General features: G+C 40.6%; 1 protein-coding gene across 8 annotated transcripts in view; it reads right to left on the bottom strand.

The window, feature by feature from the left end:
• Positions 1 to 23576, bottom strand: part of LOC113023063 (calcium-dependent secretion activator 1) — a 361073-nt gene that overhangs the window by 198914 nt on the left and 138583 nt on the right. For all 8 annotated transcript variants that reach the window (XR_003272492.1, XM_026169138.1, XM_026169133.1 and 5 more), the window contains one exon: positions 6705 to 6771. Coding sequence is in view for 7 of the 8 variants with exons in the window: in XM_026169138.1 (XP_026024923.1) it covers positions 6705 to 6771 (67 nt within the window). In the remaining variant the exon portion in view is untranslated. The remainder of the gene's footprint in view (positions 1 to 6704; positions 6772 to 23576) is intronic.

The following is a 23576-nucleotide window of genomic DNA, read 5'->3' as shown; positions in this document are numbered from 1 at the left end:
GGCGAGACCCGCGTTGTAGGAGGCGGTCCTGGCGTTCACTGCAGAGCGGATCGATCTGTCCATCCACGGTTTCTGGTTTGGGAATGTGGTGACTCTCGCAGTGGGGATAATCTCCTCCGCTAGCATATTGACGAAGCATACTACTACTTCCATAAACCGTTGATGTTGACTGCGCATGCTCTGAACATGTCCCAGTCGACGTCATTGAGTGAGTCCTGTAGCGTAGCTCCTGATTGGGCAGATCACCGTTTTACCTCCCTCGTGGTCCACGTAGAATCTCTGGCGGCCAAGAAGGGTCGGGTTTAAAAGTGTCCAAGATTAGATGTGCAACCTTGGCACCGATGTTTACAAGTGATCCGCTGTCGCATACTATAAGACTAGAGGATTTTGGGATGTAAACCAGAGCAAAAAATAAGTAAAAAACAAGAAAAGTGGATAGTCGGAGCAGAGCGGTCAGGAAGGCGTCTGGACGTGGCCGCGCCATCTTGTCACAAAACACAAAACATCCCTAAAAGGAAATAATAACTCCAAGGAAAACAAAGTGTACAGCCAACAACAATAACCTATCTAACTAGCACATGAAGAGGAAAAAATGAGGAATAACAAAAAAAGGCAGCTCTCCCCTTACAAACACAGTCTAAACAAAGTCACATGAGGTTGAAATATAAGTCAAAGGCATTTAAGCCTGCACAACGCAGTGAGTACGGCAATCAAAGTAGCCAGAAGGCCCAGAAATAGAGCTCTACAGACATTATATAGGGCTTTGCTGATTAATAATTGACTTGATTAAGGCAGCAGCACCCAATCAGGACAGAGGAGGTGGAGCCTAGACAAGACACAACGAAACTAATATCCTTGTTAGGGATTTAACCCTACCGCATGTTCTCCTTAAATTGCTGTTTGTCTGAGTGGTGTCCCAGAAACGATGTGGGCTTCATAGATAATTGGCAAATCTTCTGGAGGAAACCTGGTCTTGTTAGGAGAGACGGCATCCATCCCACTTTGGATGGAGCAGCTCTCAGTTCTAGAAATCTGGCCAAATTTATTAAACCACCCAAAAGTAACTATGCAGAGTTGGGACCAGGAAGCAGAGTTGCAGTCTTACACGCCTCTCTGCAGCTTCTCTCCTCCTGTTACTCCCCAAAAACCCATCTCCATAGAGACTGTGTCAGCTTCCAAAAAGACAAAAAACAAACTAAAAACCAGCAACAAACAAGTTAAACATAAAAACTCACAAAGAAAGAACAATACAGTATCCACATCTGAACCAAAGAGTAAAACAGTGAAATGTGGATTATTAAATATTAGGTCTCTCTCCTCCAAGTCTCTGTTAGTACATGACTTAATAATTGATCAACAAATTGATTTACTCTGCCTTACAGAAACCTGGTTGCAGCAGGATGATTATGTTAGTTTAAATGAATCAACACCCCTGAGTCACGCTAACTATTAGCATCCACAAATCAGAGGCCGAGGGGCGGTGTAGCAGCAATTTTTCACACCAGCTTGGTATTCAACCAAAGACCAAGACAGACTTTTAATTCATTTGAAAGCCTGATGCTTAGCCTCGTCCACCCCAGCTGTGAAACTCAGAAACCAGTCTTACTTGTTATCATCTATCGTCCACCTGGGCCTTACACAGAGTTTCTCTCTGATTTCTCAGACTTTTTATCTGATTTACTGCTCAGCTCAGATAAAATCATTATTGTGGGTGATTTTAACATCCATGTAGATGCTAAAAATGACAGCCTCAACATGGCATTTAATCTGTTATTAGACTCAATTGGTTTCTCTCAAAATGTAAAAGAACCCACCCACCACTTTAATCACACTCTAGATCTTGTTTTAACATATGGCATAGAAACTGAACATTTAACAGTGTTTCCTGAAAACCCTCTCCTGTCTGATCATTTCCTGATAACATTTACTTTTACAATAATTGATTACACAGCGGTGGAGAGTAGACTTTATCAAAGTAGATGTCTTTCTGAAAGCGCTGTAACTAAGTTTAAGAATATAATCCACCCACTGTTATCATCTTCAATGCCCTGTACCAACATAGAGCAGAGCAGCTATCTGAACGCTACCCCATGAAAGGTCAATTATTTTGTTACTAATTTTACCCACCTATGTCTCATTGCACTCTGAAATAAAAGCATAGTACAAATAAGCAATTAAAGTTAAAAAAAAGAAATCATTGAATCAGTTTATACACTAAAATGTATTCTAAAGTTTGACTCATCAAAGTAACCAACATTTGGCAGATATTACAGCTGAACACACCCGTGGCATTCTTTCTACATGTCATGACCCTGTGCCTTCTCGGCTGACTCTGTATGGCTACAAGTGTTTTTGTTGTGCTGCATCTCTCTCTCTCCCCTGCACTGCGCTCTACCGGGGCGGAGTCATGACGGCTCCAGCCTCTGGCTCGGACACCTGCAAGCAATCATCTCACTCACTTCTTAAGGCGGCTGCTGAGAGTGCTTCCTCGCTGGATTATTGTGTAACACTCGTCAGTGTCATCACTTATCTGAGCCGTTTTTCGAGTTTCTGTCGTGCCACTACTCACCTGCCTTTCCTCTCTGTGCCAGGATTCTCGCCAGCCTGAGGACCGCCGTTGGTGAGCTAAAGCCGGAGTCCGAGCTACCTGAGCTTCAGTGGATGTTGTACATAGCCCTCTTCTTCCCGTGCCTGTGCTTCCCGGAGACCCTCTTCCTGTGCCCCCTCACCTGTATATATTCGCACCTGGTGTCTGTGTGTGTAAATAAATCACGAACTTAAGTGACGGTCTGCCTCCGAGTCCCTCCTGAGCCTGACACTACAATAGAAATCAAATATTCTCCCATATCTGTTGCAGATGTTCCCATAAATGTGGACCTTGTAGGCTGCTTTGCTTTCACTCTTCTATCCAGTTCATCCCAAACCAGCTCGATGCGGTTTAAGTCTGGAGACTGTGCCGGACACTCCATGTTTTCAAGCTTACCTTCTTGTTCTTTTTTCCTGAGGGTAGTCCTGGTATAGCTTGGACTTATGTTTTGGGTCATTACCTTGCTGTAGGATGAACCCTTGACCAACTAGGCACATACCAGAGGGTACTGCATGGAACTGCAGAATGCTGTGGTAACCATTTTGGTTCAGGGTGCCTCTCACTCTGTACAAGTCACCAACTTGAACAGAGTGTACATTCCAACTTGTACATTCCACCAAAACTGCCCCTGACCATCACACTACCTCCTCCATGTTTGACAGTTGATGCCACTCACTGCGTAACCATCCTTTCACCCTACTCAACACAGTACAAAGATCCTGCGTGATGAACTGAGTAGTTCAAATTTCAATTCATCAGTCCATAATACCTTCTTGCACTCTTCAGTAGTCCAGTGGCGGTGTGTCATGGCCCAGACAACCCTCTTTGTCTTATTCTGACATTTTAGCAATGGCTTTCTTGCTGCAACTCATCCTGTCAAACCTGAAGCTTGAAGTCTTACTACTACCACTGCTTACTATGACCATTAACTCAAAAGCTGGAGAGGAAATGGTGAATCACAAATTTAAAAGATCATCATCTAGCCTGGTGAAATATTTTGCTGCTTTATAAAAAAAGCCCTCCATAAAGCCATAACATCTAACTACTCATCACTGATTGAAGAAAAACAAGAACAACCCCAGGTTTCTCTGTAGTGCGGCACTGTAGCCAGGCTGACAAAAAGTCAGAGCTCGTTTGAGCCACCCATTCCATTACCATTGACTAGTACCGACTTCACTAATTTCATCACAGATACAATTTGAACCATTAATGAAAAAATTACTCATAACTGTGTCACAGACATAATATTATATACAGCTGGTTTCAGTACCATCAATATTTATTTAGTCATTTTCTCCAATTGATCTTTCTAAATTAACTTCAGTAATTACTTACCCCAAGCCATCAGTGTGTCTTTTAGACCCCATTCCTACAAAACTGCTCAAAGAAGTCCTGCCATTAATTAATGCTTCCATCTTAAATATGATCAACCTATCTCTAATAATGTACCATGGGCCTTCAAGCTGGCAGTAGTTAAGCCCTTACTTAAAAAGCTATCTCTTGACCCAGCTTTCAGTCTCCAACCTTCCTTTTATCTCAAATATTCTTGAAAAAGTAGTTGTCAAACAGCTAACAGATCATCTGCAGAGGAATGGTTTATTTGAAGAGTTTCAGTCAGGTTTCAGAGCTCATCACAGCACAGAAACAGCGTTAGTGAAGGTTACAAATGATCTTCTTATGGCCTCTGACAGTGGACTCATCTCTGTGCTTGTCCTGCTAGACCTCAGTGCAGCATTCGATACTGTCGACCATAATATCCTATTAGAGCAGTTCGTGTAAATGGAGAGACCTCTTGAACCACTAAGGTCCAAAATGCTGCAGCAAGAGTCCTGACAGGAACTAGAAAGAGAGAGCAGATTTCTCCTGTTTTGGCTTCCTGTTAAATCCAGAATTCAAAATCCTGCTCCTCACATACAAGGTCTTAAATAATCAGGCCCCATCTTATCTTAATGACCTTGTAGTACCATATCACCCTATCAGAGCACTTCGCTCTCGCTCTGCAGGCCTACTTGTTGTTCCTAGAGTATTTAAAAGTAGAATGGGAGGCAGAGCCTTCAGTTTTCAGGCCCCTCTTCTGTGGAACCAGCTTCCAGTTTGGATTCAGGAGACAGACACTATCTCTACTTTCAAGATTAGGCTTCAAACTTTCCTTTTTGCTAAAGCATATAGTTAGGGCTGGACCAGGTGACCCTGAATCCTCCCTTAGTTATGCTGCAATAGACGTAGGCTGCCGGGGGATTCCCATGATGCATTGCGTTTTTCCTTTTCAGTCACCTTTCTCACTCAACATGTGCTAATAGATGTCTTAGTTGAATCACACTTTCCACAGCAGTCTTTATCCTGTCTTCCTTCTCTCATCCCAACCGGTCGCAGCAGATGGCCGTGCCTCCCAAGAGTCTGGTTCAGTTGGAGGTTTCTTCCTCTTGCCAAAGTGCTTCCTCATAATGGGTCATATGATGGTGGTCATATGGTCATATGTTGGGTTTTTCTCTGTATGTATTATTGTAGGGTCTACCTTACAATATAAAGCGCCTGGAGGCGACTGTTGTTGTGATTTGGCACTGTATAAATAAAACTGAATTCAAAAAGGATGGTACGGTTGACTGGTTAAAGACTTTGGTCAAGACCCCAGCCAGCTGGTGCCGCCATGATATCAGTTTCTGTACATTTGCTCAGCATTTACCTGACTAGACACTCATCCGCTGTGAGTGTGTTGGAGTAGCAGACAGATAGGTGTGATATGGGTCAACATCTATGAGGCTTAATTCCTCTGCCTATATTGTGCCCCATCACCAGACCTGAGTGCAGCCCTTTAGAATCTGTCATCTAGGTGTTCCAATTGGAGTAGGCCCATTTAAACAACCATAGTTACGGTGTCTGAGCAGAGTTCAGAGTTTGTATTTCCATCGTCTAGTCTGTGCTGTCTTGTTCAAAAAGGCCTCGCTCGCTCTCTCTCTCCTACATATGCACACACACACACACACACACACACACACACACACACACACACACACTCTATTGAATGTGCACTCGCTCTCTCTCCCCTTTTCTCTCTCTCCTACATACGCACACACACACACAAACACACACACATGCGCACGTACACACACACACACACACACTGCACATTCTATTGACCAATATTTGTCACTTGCTATCTATTTAGCTGGGAGCAAGTGAGAGGCTTCAAGTTGGCGGCACTCCGGCTTTTTTAGCTGCGAGTGTTAGGCCAGATAGTGTTCACTCGACTTTGTCAATCGCTTGTCAACTTGTACCTCTGAGACATATCCTCTCTAACACACAAGAGACAGGCATCCGCCCAAAGCCCCCACCCCTCCTGCCTGCTGCCCACCTCCCAATGTAGAGCAACCAGGAAATGGCCGCTACCTCCTCTTTCCCTCAAACATACACCAACCCCCCACCTCCTGACAAAAGCCTGCTTGGCCTCTCCATCAATCGTCTGACAGCCGAGGGAAGACAGCTTGGCTGCATCTCTCTTTCTTGTAGCACACACAACATGTGGCCTGTGAAAATATTATTGTCATAAAGCAAAGCTTATGTTAAAGGCTGCTCGTGCTCCTCTGTTGGGTGCCATCAGGTTGTTGAGCTCAGAATTATATATATATATATATATATAATTTATTTTATTTTTTTGGCAAGCAGAGAAATTAGCTCCTGTTTTCTACTAAACAAAATGAACTTGCTGGTATAATTATTATATAATTTTTTATAACTTTTCATTCTCAAACAGGAAAAATTGTTCTTTGGAATCAGTAGCTAAATATATTCAATTAATGTAATTGATTATTATTAGAGCTGACAAAGGAGCAGCATAACTTCTATCTAAAAGTCAATATTCAAACAAACAGATTACACAATGCTACACTTCATTTATCTTAAAAAACCCTCTATCAGAGCTCAGTCTTGAAATTCTGCACTGACCTATATGCACAGGATTATACTACGAGTCCTTTGAATTAAGGTTACCATTTCTGATGAGTCCCCAGTCACTGGCACCTTTGTTGTTTTTATTTGTGCTTGTTCTCTTTTTCATTTGATTTCTTCTTTGACTTATCTTGTCGGAGCTAAATAAACCCAATGAACTGGCTGTACTTACCTGGACTAGCACGAAGAATCTTTTCTTCCATCTTTTCCATACATTTTTGCCAATGGCCCAAAGGTACCTGTGGGTAAAAACACTCTTAATTATTTCAAAGAAGACTTACATAGATTTCTCAGTGTGACCATCTTTTTTGCTTCTTTCTTCAATGCCATTATTCACAGCTAAAATTTCATGCACCAGCCTGAATCTGTATTAAGGACACATGGATCTTTATTCAAGAGCCTCTACTGACCTCTCCTGTCAAAATGTTTTTACTGCAGCCAGACACAGCATCCTTACAGTGCTTAAAATGACAGGTATTTGTCATAACAGAAAAACTGCAAATATAACTGATGGCACAAATAATGAAAATATTCCAGTTAATTGGATCTGTAAAACATCTCAGAGCCAGCATACAAAAGTCTGCAGAACAGCAAATTGACTGAGGATTAAGGATGCAAGAATGAAATCTTGGATTTTTGTCAAATCAAAAAGGGAATCTCATCTTAAATAAAATGCAAATATGATGTGGTCCCAATATTTTCTCATTTAGCTCATTTAGCTGGAGAAAGCTAAATAAGAATAAATCAAGTAAACAAATGAATTTCCAAGTAAAACTCGCTTTAATATGTGCGTCACACGTTGTAGATTAAACAATCATTCTGAACTCTTAATATGAAAATAAATAAATATGAGTAGAGACATGTTAAATAAGAACTTGAGACCTGCACCTGGTCTTCGCTGGCCCCACTTACACTGTCATGCATTATACTGGCTCGGTGAACCAGCGTTTTGAGTTTATTGTTATTATTTTCTAGTTTCTTCTGATTTTGTGTTAGTTCTTAGGTTTTGGTACTAGAGATGGCACGATACCACTTTTTTATGTCCGATACCGATATCATAAATTTGGATATCTGCCGATACCGATATGAATCCGATATAGTGTTTTTTAATCAACAAAACTGTTTTTTAAATATCTTGCTGCATTTTGTATAAGTTCATACTCAAGTTTAAAACAACAACTACACTAAAGCTATTCTGTTATACCTGTATGCAAAAAAAAAAAATTTCATAGTTCAGCAATACTGATCAATCTAATAAACTTAAACCTACACCATCCTCCCTATTCTGGTATTTTAAAGAGTACTTAGCATAAATATTAAGCAACCTAACTAATAGGGTTCCAACTCCCAGCAACAACAAAAATAAATAAATAAAAAATAGGGAACCACCCCTCACACTCCACCTCATGATGCTTAATCGACGTAATCAACCTTAATTTGATGCAGTGTGAAAAAAATGCACAGAAATCAATTATTTTTCAAGAAATATTAAATAGATTCAACATCTTTCTTCAACAAAATTGCAGACTGCACAGATGGTACCTTCCCAAAGGAAAAAGTGCTATAGCTTACTAGGGTATATATATTAGACTTAATAGTCACTATATACAGTAATTGACTTCTATTCATTTTACATCAAATTAAAACTTTGGGTGTCAGATTCAGATAATTATTTATTAAAAGCTAGACATTTTAAACGAGAATAAGAAAGAAAAGTATGTCTTTGTGCCCCCTTTTCCCTGTCCATGCCCTATCGGCCCCCCTGGCTAAACTTTGCTAGATCCGCCCCTGCACAGTTACCAGCCGTCAGCTATGTAGAAAAAGATCCTGGTGTAGAAAGTAATATTAAATAAATTCTAACAGCTTATCAAGCTTAAACGTTCTGCTGTTGTTCAGCCGCTGGTTTCCTCTTTCTGGTGCAAAGTGGGCCAAAAACAAACAAGAGACACGGACTCGCGACAGAAAAGCCGATCAGCTGATCATTGATCAGTTTCATGATTGAAGTAGCAGCAAGAAGAGGCAGTCGCTCGTTAAGCTTAACGCAGGAATGCTTTACATTCAGAGATGGACTTACACACTTGCTTTACTTCTCTCGGGGATAACTTTGTCGGAGATGAAATGCCGGGTTGCTAGCGAAGCTCCACATGCTATCCAGACCACCGACAGGTCCCGCATGCCACAGCCGCTCTATCACGTGATGCATACTGCTCCGACGTGCTAACGTTCTGAGGTGAGTTACGGCCTGTTGCAAGTTTTGTGAGGTGCTTTCGTGATATTTAATGGATCGGATTACATTTTTTATTTTTCTCCGATATCGGATCCAGTAATTTAGGTCAGTATCGGACCGATACCGATACGTAATATCGGATCGGTCCATCTCTATTTGGTACTGACATTCAGTTTTTTATTATTCCTACCTGTGTTCTTCCCCTCCGTGCTCTGTTCGTGTCCCTGACTTTGCATTTGTAAAACAGTTTGAGTTTCCTGTTTTACTTTGTAGATCTGTCTGTGACTTAAATATGTTCAGCTTGTGTTTCCCCATCATCTTGCGATTAGGATCAGCTGTGCTTCCCTCCAGTGTGTCATTTCCTAATTACCTTGTGTGTGTATATATAGTGGCTGTAGGTCTGTGCTTATGGTTGGTTTGTCTGTGTTATTTGGTGTTACTTGGGCATCTCTCTGCTCCACATTCCCCATGTAACCTCCTTATAGTGATGGGCAGATGAAGCTTCATGAAGCACTGAAGCTTTTCATCCAATTGGTTCACCCCAGCACAAAGCTTCTTGAAGCTTCATTTGCTCTAGCAGGACACCTACTGGACGTAAAAATATTAGTTGGCATGAATTTGAAGAGTGTGGCATTTTGCACACAGCCTGTAAATGTCAACAACAAAAGGAGTGTGTAAAACATGTATATTGTAGTGATGCAGTATACTGTGTATATTTATACTGGCAGTATGGAAAATGATCATTTGGAAATGCTTGAAATGGAAATGATCATTTACTGTGAGGTGAGGTGTGGTTGGGGTGTGGACAGTGGTTGTGCTTTTGTAACGTTGAGGTGTGGACAGCTACACACTGAGTCCTCAATCACCATGCTGACCAGGTCTTCATCTATTGGAGATTGTTCTCCTGAGGAAAGACAATAAAGACAAAGCACAGATATAAATATCACACACGTAACTTATTACAGTTGTATAATATTGTTATATCATTTAGTAACATTACTGCATGCTATAGTATCATGGCATTTGATGGCTCACCTGGTCTTGCTCCACAATCGGTGTTCCCCTTATTCTCATGCAAAGCTCTGTAGTGCCTAAGCATGGATGAGGTGTTGTTGTTATATCTCAGCTCCCTGGCACATAGCAAACACTTCACCTTGTACACAAGTAACGACAGCTTAACATAAATTGTATTGCACCATCAGTATTATGAAAATACATCTTCTGTAGAAATTTGCATACCTTGTTGGGAGGAATAAGATCAAAATGTTCCCACACAGGGGAGGACATCCTCCTCTTCTTAGCTGGCTCCATTCTCTCCTGACTTTCTCTCCTCACTCTCATAAACCTCCAAACGGTCTCCAAACTCTCTCTAACCGCAACTCTCCATCAAACACCCACATTTTAAATGAAGTCTGAGGGGTTTATATCGCTGTCATATCTCGCGGCAAAGTTCGAACCACTTCATGAACCAGTCACGTGGTACAGCCGGGCAGCGAGGCTTCGGACGTCATCATTTTCAGCTCCTCCCATAAATGAAGCAAGCCTCGATACGCGCATCGTGGAAACGCCCCTCAATTACTCGACACAAGCTTCGAAGCCTCGATACAGAACGTCACATCACTACCTCCTTATGTTTTCCCCTATGTGTAGTGATGGCCAAATGAAGCTTTCTGAAGCATTGAAGCTTGTATTGAAAAACGGTTCATTACTCGAAGCTTTTCAACACAGTCCTCTCTGGTGACATCTGGTGGCCAAAACCATTAAGAGCAGCTTGAATCCACAAAATAAAACCAACCGCTTCATTAAAATTGCCCACGCTAGTGGGATTCTGTCTGGCCGCCATTGTGTTGCTTTGAACGTGTATTTTTTGGTGGCTAAAAAAATGTGGTTTATTTGTTTAATAAATAATTTTGACCAGTAAACATGTTCAAACATGCACCATGGTGTGGTCTTTCTTTGCTTGTGACTTCTTGATGTTGGTAAATACAATAATTGAAAAATACCACGTTACATATAATATACATATGATAATGTACAACACATTATGGAGTATGCTTCTGCTGTGAGGTCCTGCCTCCATGCACTTGTGCAATTAACAGGGTTTTAATAGTTTTGCAATTTTCATTAGTTTTTATTTTTATTTAGTTTTGACTTCAGATTTTCAATTTTATATCAGTTTTAATTAGTTTTTACCAATTGTTTGCTAGTTTAGTTTAGTTTTTATTTTTTTGAAAATCCTTAGTTTCAGTTTAGTTTTGATTAGTTTCAGTTATAGTTTTAGTTGTGTTTGCAATAATTAAGTGTAACAAAATCCCAGTTTCATCATATCAGTCATGCTCCTCTGCTTATCCTTGGGTATGTTGCTATTCCAGCTACCATACCCTGCACCCTGCACAGGTCGCCTGTCTGTCGCAGGGCTAACACGCAGAGACAGACAACTCACATTCCCACCTATGGGTTCTTTAAATAAATAAATAAAGGCAGATGAACAACCATTGATACCAGGCAACTATAAAATTTATATCTTGGCCCCAATGAGACTATTAACTCTTGCAGCACCGGGTGTTCCTAATTTTGGTTCAAGTGAATTGATAAACTTTTTTTTTCAACATTATGTTTATTAAAGTTTTACATATATACATATATAAAGTACATACACAAACAAATTTACACAATAAACGAAACACAAGGTACATTCAATGAAAGCACTTGAGTCCATGAGACCTCTGACAGATTTTAAAGAATAATTTTCAGATTGCAGCATATGGTTGTGGTCCTGTACAGGGAATAGCTAGGCTGTCCCTGTCTCACACAGTAAACCAGATAGATCTTTATTCCCAATATACTGGATGTAGCGCCCCCAAATTTTCTGGAAAATTTCTTGTTTATCTTTTAGAGTATATGTAATTTTCTCTAATGGTAAACATAAAGACAATTCTTTGAACCAATGTGAAATACTTGGTTTGCCAAGACTCCTCCACGTTAGAGCTATCACTCTCTTTGCTTGTAGTATTCCCATGTTTATGAAGATTTTTTCAAAATGATCTATGTTACACCCTACAGGATATAATCCCAGTAGGAAAAGTTTGGGATCCATCACAAGTTTAATTGACAAAATCTCCTTTATCATTGCTCCAACCTCTTCCCAAAACTCCTTTATTTTTGGACATGACCATAAACAGTGGAGCAATGTGCCCTTATCTTCTTCACATCTATTACAGATATCAGGAATCTGCATATTAAATTTGTTAAGTTTTTCTGGTGTTATGTACACTCTCATCAACCAATTAAATTGTAGCAATTTTAGACGTGTGTTCCCTGTCTGTGTTTGGGCTAGCTTACATGCTCTACTCCATTGTTCCACTGTCAAGTCCTCCTGTAAGTCATACCTCCAAGCTTCAAGCTTAGCAGCAGATGAATCAGGAGAGGATGTCATCATCAAGTTATATAATTCAGATATCATCCCTCTACCACTGGGGTTTTTGGTTAGGATTTTCTCTAATGTGGACAGCGGGGGAATATGTGTAAAATCATTATGATAAGACCTGATAAAACTCCTAAACTGTAGGTATTTGAAAAAGTGCTTTCGGGGAATATTAAATTTAGAGATTAGTTGTTCAAAACTTAAAAGTCTTCCATCACCCCCGAAAGCATCCTTCACCAGTCCCAGCCCCGAGTCTATGGAACGCCAGGACTGCCATAATGAATTAATTAAATACACCATTAAATAATTAATTAAATGTGGCAATAATTAATTAAAATTGGAATTAATTAATTAAATAAATAGTTATGACACATGTAATTAATTAATTATTGACACATTTAATTAATTATTTATGTATTTCACATTTTAATTAATTATTGACACATTTAATTAATTATTTATGTATTTCACATTTTAATTAATTATTGACACATTTAATTAATTATTGACACATTTAATTAATTATTTAATGATATATTTATTTATTTCATTTTGGCAGTCCTGGCGCCTGGCTCTCATCATGAAATAATTTTATCTGTCAGCCTCACCCATCAAACTCAGGGGGCGGGGTTAACGCTGATCGAGTCAAAACCATTGCTTTGGCCTGGTGGCCATTGTTTCTAGCACACAACAACCGGCATGTGGAAGCTAACAGAACTGAGCTTTGAAAAACCCTGTTTGTGTGTTACCAAATACCGTTTTAATATTTTTTTTAGCCGAGAATGTAGTGGTTTAATCTTCATGTGTCTGGTCGGTTTGTCAAGATACAGCCTCTTTGCAAAAGTGTTTCGATGATTTCGGAGATGTCTGCCCAGTCTCACGGCAAAGCGTGGGATAGACCTGCTCGCCTCGCAAGCAATCCCACCGACAAAGCGCGGGCCCCGGTACACAGCTGTAGTAACCCCCGCTGACTTCTTTTACTGAGGTTATATTTATCGGTGTTTTATTTCCTGATGTTCTTATGTGTCCTACGTGTTTCAGTCGCCAATTCTGAATTATAACTAACATTAAAAACATGTTTAAGGAGGAGAGAGAGCAAATAAATCTGTTTAACATCTGATCTTTGGGTTTTTGTTCAGTAATCAGCGTGACCTGTGTATAAACACATAAAAGAGATAACGTTGGTGTTTCCGTCATGTAGTAACTGCTGGCTTTAACTGTACAAAGGTTGTTCGACACTATGAAACACATACAGACTTCATGATGTTCGGCTAATATTTTTATTGTGAATATTAATCATGCTGACCTCGCTCTGTACACCACGCAGCGAGGTCAGCATATCCACGATATCCTCAGCTCCATGAGTTAACACAAAGTTTCCCAGCTGACTATCTAACTGCCAACTATTCCAGAGACGTGAAAATATACAGCATAAAGAAAAGTGTAAGAGACTCAGCAGCAGATTAGAATAACAGTTATACATTTAATAAATCACCAAATGAATCCAAGAAACGAGCAAACCTGTTCCGACAATTTGAATTTGTATTCCCTCAGCTGCAGACTCGCTGCTGTTTAAATGTTTGAAAAGGAAGATTAGATATAAAAAACGTCAAACATAGATTCAGTCTGCCTTCACATTTGATATGAGGCCAGCACGTATAGTGGCCTCAGCAGGCTATTACTGAAATACACGTGCTATATCATAAACTATGATATAAACAGGGAGGTCCTATTAACATGTTTAGTTTTAAAGGACACCTTCCTGCCTTTAGTCTCATTCATGAGCAGTATTAGTTTTCTTCTAACATCCAGAAGTCTGCACAATGTGTTTCATAGTTTGTAACAAGCCTTTGACAGGTAAACATAACATGACCGAAAAAGCAAAAAAAAAGAAAAAAAAAGAGAGAGAGTGTTGAGATAAGAAGAGAAAATGCTCTCAATTATGGAGACAGACAAATGGTTCATTTATGTTTGATGTGTGTTTATTCCTCCCTAAATATCGTCGGTGAAGTTCGCCATGCATGTCAGATTTTCCTGCGCATTTTTATACCTCTGCCAACAGAGAGAAAAAAAATCACATTCTAACAGACAGCTGGTGCTTAGAATACAGTTGAATAACTATTAAAAAACAGATGATATTTAGATGATAGTTCAGTCTAACACATGTGCCAGTGAACCATTAAACGTCTGTGAAACTATGCAGTTATGAAACGTAACTTTAACCTCAGCCAAACCGATTTGCTCAGTTGTAAATAAAACAGCGAAGTAAACGTGACCCGACAGACAGAACCTGAGTGAATGAAGTCCAGCGTTTAACCACTGAGAGCTAAAACTCAGCTGAGGTTTCAAAGCTGTGTGCCGGTGATTGGACATCAGCCGCTGATGAAGCTGGTTCGCCTATAAAGTGCTCTGTAAGGAAACGAGCTCCAGCAGCTCTGCGCTCGGGGAAAACACTATATTTACTTATCTTGTGCAGAAAAATGCGCTGACATTGCTTTATATCGAGCACCGGCTGCCAAGTTAAACTGAGACTATCACCAGGTAACGTAGGCGTGTTTCTTGAATTAGCAGCAGGTGTTAAACAGCTGACAGATGAGGAGGAGGATGCATGCAGGTAAACTGAGGGTCTGTTGAGCTGATCGCTGGTTTCGTGAGAAAAATGTCAGCTCGTTCTTTATGTTACAGAAGCACAGAGACACAAGACCAGGCGGAAAGAGACGATCGTTCGGTGAAAATGAGAATCTGCGAATGCAACATGTGGAACACGGAGAGTGGAATATGTAAACAAACCGGTTAACGTAACCCCCTCGGTGCACTCTGCATGCTAACTGTTAGCAGAGCTAGTGAAATCTCTGAAAACATCTGAGCACTTTTGCAAACATGTTCTATGTTGACAACCTGACCAGACATACGTCGCGACATTCGCGGCTAAAACACTGTTAAAAGTGTAGCTGGTGACAGAAAAACGGGGTATTTTAAAACTACACCACCACTGCTGCCTGTGATTTGATCTGCATTCTGGGATAACTGGCTGCCCCAAGTCTACACAAGCAATCGATTTTCTAGGATCGACCTGTTTTGACTTACTTTGCACGGCAACCAATCAAATGTTAGAGAAGCTGCATGGGCAGCGTTAACCCCGCCCCCTGAGTTTGATGGGTGAGGCTGACAGATAAAATTATTTCATGACGAGAGCCAGGCGTCAGGACTGCCAAAATGAAATAAATAAATATATCATTAAATAATTAATTAAATGTGTCAATAATTAATTAAATGTGTCAATAATTAATTAAAATGTGAAATACATAAATAATTAATTAAATGTGTCAATAATTAATTAATTACATGTGTCAATAATTAATTAAAATGTGAAATACATAAATAATTAATTAAATGTGTCAATAATTAATTAATTACATGTGTCATAACTATTTATTTAATTAATTAATTCCAATTTTAATTAATTATTGACACATTTAATTAATTATTTAATGGTGTATTTAATTAATTCATTATGGCAGTCCTGGCGTTCCATACGAGTCTGCCCACATTTTAAAACCACCATCCGCCCTACCTGGGGCAAAATAATTGTTGCCCCAAATCGGGCTAAAAACAGAGAGGGGAGATTTTACGTTTAAATATCTTTGAGTGACATGTAAGATATAAATCATGTTTTTAACTGTAGGATTAAGCGTAATGTCTTTGAGTTTATTATATTTATCAGAGTATACATATGTAGGAAGTGGAAGCCTAAGAGAGAGAGACTCAATAGTTCTCCATGCGGGGGGCTTTTCTGCAGCATAATAGAACATTATAGTTCTTAACTGGGCTGCCCAGTAATACCAAACCATGTTAGGACATTGCAGCCCTCCTGCATCAAAGGGCAAGTACAAAAGTGATAAGCGAAGTCTGGGACGTTTGTTATTCCATAAAAACTGATTAAACAGTTTTCTTATTTTAAGGAAAAAGTCTGAGGGAGGTGGCAAGGGGATATTCTGAAACAGATACAGAAGCTTAGGGAGCACGTTCATCTTTAGTATATTTATTCTACCAATCAGTGAAATTTGGAGACTCGACCATCTCTCCACTGATTTGGATATGTCAGTCATAATTGGACTATAATTATGGTTCACCACCTCTTCCAATTTCGGGACAATCTGAATACCTAGATAAGTAAACTGATTCACATTTCTAAAATGGCAGGTGTATTTAGGTGGATTCATCCTTTCTTCTGAGTTCAAAAGCATTATAGAAGATTTTGATTTATTGATTTTATAACCAGAAATATGTCCAAATTTTCCAATTAGGTCTAAAATGGCTGGAATATATTTTCCCAGATTTTTAAGAAAGAGGATCACATCGTCAGCATAAAGAGCTATTCGATGGTCGAGCCCTCCGATCTCTATACCCGTGATCACACAGTGTTCTCTTACAGCAATAGCAAGTGGTTCAATTGCAATTATAAATAAAAGGGGGGATAGGGGGCAACCTTGTCTACAACCTCTTCCAATCTCAACTGGTTTTGAGATAACATTATTGGTAATTATTTCTGCATATGGGTTATTATATAGAAGCCTGACCCAGTTACAGAATCCCACTCCCAAACCAAAGCGACCAAGAACCTCAAGCAAATAGGGCCATTCCACCCTATCGAAAGCCTTCTCTGCATCTAGTGCCAAGAAAGCTGTATCTGGAGACCCCCCTTGCTCGTGTAAAATATTTAACACTCGTCGAACATTGTGGAATCCCTGACGCCCAACCATGAACCCATTTTGATCTTCCTTGATGATGTCTGGCAAAAGGCCCTCCAGTCTCTTTGCTAGAATTTTACAGAGTATCTTTAAATCTGAGTTTAAGAGGCTAATTGGCCGCAGGTTTTCACATTTATCATTCGATTTTCCAGGTTTGGGAAGAAGTGTAATTAAGGCCCCTCTCAGAGTGGGTGGGAGTATCCCCTTTTGAGCAGATTCAGAAAACATTTCCAAAAGGGGTGCCTTTAATTTGGATACAAACTTTTTATAGATATCAATTGGCAGACCGTCTGGCCCTGCAGCCTTTCCAGAATTCATACTCATTATTGCCTCTGAGATTTCGTCCAGAGTCAATTTAGCCCCCAGTCTCAAGGATTCCTCTTCTTCTATTCTGGGGATATTCATATTGTCAAGAAAAGAGAAAAAATTGGGGTCACCTGGGTTTAAGTCAGAACTGTATAACCTTTCATAATAGGCCTTGAAAGAGTCACTTATTGCAGCAGGGTCAGAGATCGTTTCCCCTTTATGATTTTTAAGTGCAGTGATTGATCTTTCCAATTGGAATTGTTTTATACGCCAAGCCAGAATTTTACCTGATTTCTCCCCTTGATCAAAAACGGACTGCTTAAGTTTTAATAAGTTAGCTGTAGCTTTTGAAGCTGAGATTTCATTATATTGGGTTCTTAATAACAGCAAACTTTGGTGCAGCTTGGGACAGGGGTTCTTAAAGTACATATCCTCAGTAGCTTTAATTTTTGATTCCAATAATTTCAGCTTTTGTCTGGCCTTCTTAGATTTTGAGCTTGTGAAGCTAATTATTTGGCCTCTAATGAAGGCTTTGAATGCTTCCCATCTAATACACGAAGATGTTTCAGAAGTATTGAGCTCAAAGTAATCAGTAATTTGTTTGTCAAGGTACGCCAGTAGGTCTTTGTCCTTTATCCATTTTTGCTGAAATTTCCATTTTGGGGGATCTCGTACTAGCCCTGGATCCAAATAGACCAGACTGGCTGGGGCATGGTCTGAGATAAGGACACTGCCATAATCACAACCGTTCACTTGATAGGACAGACTTGCTGAGATCAAAAAGTAGTCTATTCGTGAGTATGATTTATGTGTGCTAGAATAACATGAATATGTCGATACACCAGGATTCCTGTCTCTCCATATATCCATAAGATTTAATTCCTTAGCAAACTGAAGAATGGTTTCCCTACTCTGGCTATGAGATTTGTCTAAATGTGATGATTTATCTATACTTGGGTTCAGAGTGCAATTGAAGTCTCCCGCTAAAATATATTGACCACTGAGTGCTGACAGCGTGCAGAACAGGTTATTAAAAAAAGATGGTTCATCCTTATTTGGGGCATAAATATTAACTAAAATCAGAGGTTCTGTATAGAGAGTACCCTGAACAATCAAATACCTTCCCATCCTATCTGCAATCACCTTACAAACATTAAAGGGGACGGACTTGTGTATTAGAGTCAAAACCCCTCTCGCTTGGGAGTTAAATGGTGCTGAAAATACCTCTCCCTGCCATCTCCGCTTAATCTTTAAGTCCTCTTTTCCAGTAAGATGAGTCTCTTGGAGAAAAATTATTTTGGAATGCATATCTTTTAACCTTCTCATCACTTGTTTAACTTTTTTAAGTTTTTGCAGCCCTCTACAGTTCCACGATGTCATCTTAATTTCTAAAACATTGGACATAGCTGCAATTTTCAGATGATCTTCTCATGCTAGTATATAGAAGTGTACCTTTAGACAACCAAAACAATGCAGACAACACAGATGCTTCTAACTGCATCAACCATTGAACACAACCCCTCTGACCTAAGGGCCAGTTTCCCCTTCTCCTTACTACACACTCCGGTAATGCTAATGACCAGTCCACAGTTATTGAGGAATGATCCAACATTATTGATATTGACTTATCCTGAACTTAAACACTCCCTCCATTGTTAGCTTTTACATACAAATAATAATTGCTTTGCCAGGAATTTATTGCTATCCCAAATATACTCATGTAAATAAATTAAATGTTAGGGGTCTACTGTGCTTTAACTCTATTTAAATGTAACTATAACTCAGAGAGTCCTCCTGGAAAACAAAAAGTAATCGATCCCCCCCCCCAAAAAAAAGAAAAAAAAAAAAAAGAAAAAAAAAAAGAAAAAGGGGGGGTATACTCACAATGCAGGTAATCACCAGCGTCTTTAACCCCCGTACAAATTAACGGAGGCATGTACAGATGTTCAGTGTGAATATATTTCAATGATCAGTTCACAGTAGCCCCAGGAATTAGCTGCCAAGCAAAACGTTCAATTATTTTACCAACTTTATCCGTATCGCTATTCATCCCGCTCTGCTTGGATCCGCGTAACGAAAATCTCTGCGTCCTCCGGTTTGCCAAAAGTCAGTGTTTTATCCTTGTAGGTCACCAGGAGCCTGGCGGGGAGAAGCATCCCGTGTCTTATCCCCATGCTGCGGAGCTGTCGTCTCACGGAGTCGAACTCTTTCTGCATCTTATGTATGCCGGCTGCCATGACCGGGTAGAAACGCACCGGTTTGTCCTCGTAGAGTATTTGCTTTTTGATTTTGGTCGCTTTCAGCACCATTGCCTTATCCCTATCGCTCAGGAATTTCATGATCAGTGTTCTTGGGGGGCCGTTTGGGTCGTTTCTCGGGCCGATTCGATGCGCCCTTTCCAGGAATGGCTTTGATTTCCGCAGAGGGATGTCCAGCGTCTCCGGGATCCAGGTTTCCAGAAATGCGCAAGCATCCGTTCCCTCCACCTTCTCCGGTAAATTCACCAGTCTCAGGTTAGCCCTCCTGGCCCTTGTTTCCAAGTCCATTACTTTGTCCTCCATATCTCTGGTTTTCTTTTCGAGACTCTGGACTTTTCTCTGAAGGCTATCGACCGTGTCCTCAGTGTCGGAAATGCGTGTCTCGACATTTACAATACGCTCCTTACACTCTCCGACCTCGTTTCTCACTCCCTCAATTGCAGCCATTATTCCGTCAAACCTGTTGGAGAAGTCGGTTTTCAAGTCTTTGATAGCTTCAAGAATCGGAGCGTGACTTGGTCCTTCCTCTTCAGCGCTAATTGACTCTTCCGACATGGCGCTAGCTTTAGCTTTTCCACTTTGTTTAGTTGGTCCGAAATCAATTTTAGGTTGTGAGGGTTTACCACGACCCCTGCCCGATTTACCTGGTGCAGACGACATAAAAGAGTCCTAAGCGCGGATACCGTTAGAGTTTAACTTCAAAAGTTGATATTACGTTAGGTGTCTTGGCAAAGATTCACGGAGGAGGGAAGTGTGCGTCTAGCTAACGCGCCGCCATTTTAGGAGTCAATTGATAAAGTTTTTGAAGGCAATTGACTCACACAGTTGTGTAGATGTCCCCGTCCTGGTGTCTCGGGATGCATCACGCTGCCTTGCCTGGGGTTAGCTTCTGTTTCTGGGGATGAGGGTTGAGTGTGCTCCCTTCTCAAGGTAAGCTAGGTTAGCCTTCTTGTGTGAGCTTTTCAAGTGCACTTTAAAGTTTGTGGGATTTTTTCCCTTAGAAATGTCCCTCATAATTTGTTTCTTTCCACTACAAGACACTTGCTTTATCCAAAACACAGTCATATTCAAAGTAATCCCAAATTGGACTCTGGCGCTTTCTCCCGACCTTTCCTGACATGATTCTGCGCGTGGGCGGAGCAGCAACACAGACGACTCGACTAACGTGCTGCCACCTGCTGGCATAATGAGACACAGCAAGAAAAAATCTGGAAACTAAACTTAATTTTCACCCTCAACTATTGTATGACACACACACATCAATGAAAACTAAACACATTTTTGCTATATCCATCCATTCGCTTCCGCTTATCCTTTTCAGGGTTGCGGGGGGCGCTGGAGCCTATCCCAGCTGTCATAGGGCGAGAGGCAGGGTACACCCTGGACAGGTCGCCAGTCTGTCGCAGGGCTAACACATAAGGACAGACAACCATTCACACTCACATTCACACCTAGTGGCAATTTGGATTATCCAATTAACCTATCCCCACAAGTTGCATGTCTTTGGACGGTGGGAGGAAGCCGGAGTACCCGCAGAGAACCCACGCAAACACGGGGAGAACATGCAAACTCCACACAGAAAGACCCCGGCCTGATGGTGGAATTGAACTCAGGACCTTCTTGCTGTGTGGCAACAGTGCTAACCACCGTGCCACCGTGCTGCCCATTTTTGCTATAAATTCAGTTAATTTTAGTTAGTTTTGTGAACACTCATTACAGTTTTAGTTAGTTTTCCTTTTTTTGTTTTTATTTTTATTTCCGTTAACGAAAATGTTTTTTCACTTCTAGTTTTCTCCAAATCTCTCAGTGGAATGATCAGTAGTGATGTGACGTTCTGTATCGAGGCTTCGAAGCTTGTGTCGAGTAATTGAGGGGGCGTTTCCGAAAATTGCAAAACTATTAAAACCCTGTTAATTGCACAAGTGCATGGAGGCAGGACCTCACAGCAGAAGCATACTCCATAATGTGTTGTACATTATCATATGTATATTATATGTAACGTGGTATTTTTCAATTATTGTATTTACCAACATCAAGAAGTCACAAGCAAAGAAAGACCACACCATGGTGCATGTTTGAACATGTTTACTGGTCAAAATTATTTATTAAACAAATAAACCACATTTTTTAGCCACCAAAAAATACACGTTCAAAGCAACACAATGGCGGCCCAATATCAGACAGAATCCCACTAGCGTGGGCAATTTTAATGACGCGGTTGGTGTTATTTTGTGGATTCAAGCTGCTCTTAATGGTTTTGGCCACCAGATGTCACCAGAGAGGACTGTGTTGAAAAGCTTCGAGTAATGAACCGTTTTTCAATACAAGCTTCAATGCTTCAGAAAGCTTCATTTGGCCATCACTACACATAGGGGAAAACATAAGGAGGTAGTGATGTGACGTTCTGTATCGAGGCTTCGAAGCTTGTGTCGAGTAATTGAGGGGCGTTTCCACGATGCGCGTATCGAGGCTTGCTTCATTTATGGGAGGAGCTGAAAATGATGACGTCCGAAGCCTCGCTGCCCGGCTGTACCACGTGACTGGTTCATGAAGTGGTTCGAACTTTGCCGCGAGCTATGACAGCGATATAAACCCCTCAGACTTCATTTAAAATGTGGGTGTTTGATGGAGAGTTGCGGTTAGTGAGAGTTTGGAGACAGTTTGGAGGTTTATGAGAGTGAGGAGAGAAAGTCAGGAGAGAATGGAGCCAGCTAAGAAGAGGAGGATGTCCTCCCCTGTGTGGGAACATTTTGATCTTATTCCTCCCAACAAGGTATGTACATTTCTACAGAAGATGTATTTTCATAATACTGATGGTGCAATACAATTTATGTTAAGCTGTCGTTACTTGTGTACAAGGTGAAGTGTTTGCTATGTGCCAGGGAGCTGAGATATAACAACAACACCTCATCCATGCTTAGGCACTACAGAGCTTTGCATGTGAATAGGGGGAACACCGATTGTGGAGCAAGACCAGGTGAGCCATCAAATGCAATGATAATATAGCATGCAGTAATGTTACTAAATGATATAACAATATTATACAACTGTTATAAGTTACGTGTGTGATATTTATATTTGTGCTTTGTCTTTATTGTCTTTCCTCAGGAGAACAATCTCCAATAGATGAAGACCTGGTCAGCATGGTGATTGAGGACTCCCAGCCATTCAGCATTGTGGAGGACAAAGGATTCAAAAGATTTGTTAAATCATTAAATCCCAGCTATGTTCTCCCCACTAAAAAGGTCATAAAAGCAGTGAAAATGTAGTTTTTACAGAATAAAATGTGAACAGGCAGGACTGAGGCTCAAAGCCTCAGTGTGTAGCTGTCCACACCTCAACGTTACAAAAGCACAACCACTGTCCACACCCCAACCACACCTCACCTCACAGTAAATGATCATTTCCATTTTAAGCATTTCCAAATGATCATTTTCCATACTGCCAGTATAAATATACACAGTATACTGCATCACTACAATATACATGTTTTACACACTCCTTTTGTTGTTGACATTTACAGGCTGTGTGCAAAAGACCACATTCTTTAAATTCATGCCAACTAATATTTTTACGTCCAGTAGGTGTCCTACTAGAGCAAATGAAGCTTCAAGAAGCTTTGCGCTTGGATGAAAAGCTTCAGTGCTTCATGAAGCTTCATCTGCCCATCACTAATGATCAGTGGTTCGCTATCTGTCACCATCAAAACACTCCACAAATCCCGCGAATGATTCGCTTCCTTATAAACCATTGAATCAGACACCGAAGCAGTTAGGCTCTAAATGAAGCTTCAGACGTCACTGATCATGTGACTCTGGCCGAACGAATCAAGCTTCGACACAGTGTTTCTGAAGCAGTGTGTTGATTTTATTGACACATGCACCGGAGCATCAGCTTCAAGCGGACCATCACTACTTATGTGTAACTTTGTGTGTTATGGCTTTGGGTTTTGTTTATTATTAGTTTTCCTCTGTTTAGGTTCATGTTCAGTTCTGCCCTCGCCTTTGTTATTTATTGTGCACTGTAAATGAACTCACTCACATCACCACCCCCGCTGTCTGCAACTTGGGTCCTCCTT

This window comes from Astatotilapia calliptera, chromosome 5 (genome assembly GCF_900246225.1).
Source record: "Astatotilapia calliptera chromosome 5, fAstCal1.2, whole genome shotgun sequence".
Lineage (NCBI taxonomy): Eukaryota > Metazoa > Chordata > Actinopteri > Cichliformes > Cichlidae > Astatotilapia > Astatotilapia calliptera.
The sequence above is the reverse complement of the archived record's forward strand: the minus strand, read 5'-3'. Positions and strand labels throughout refer to the sequence as shown.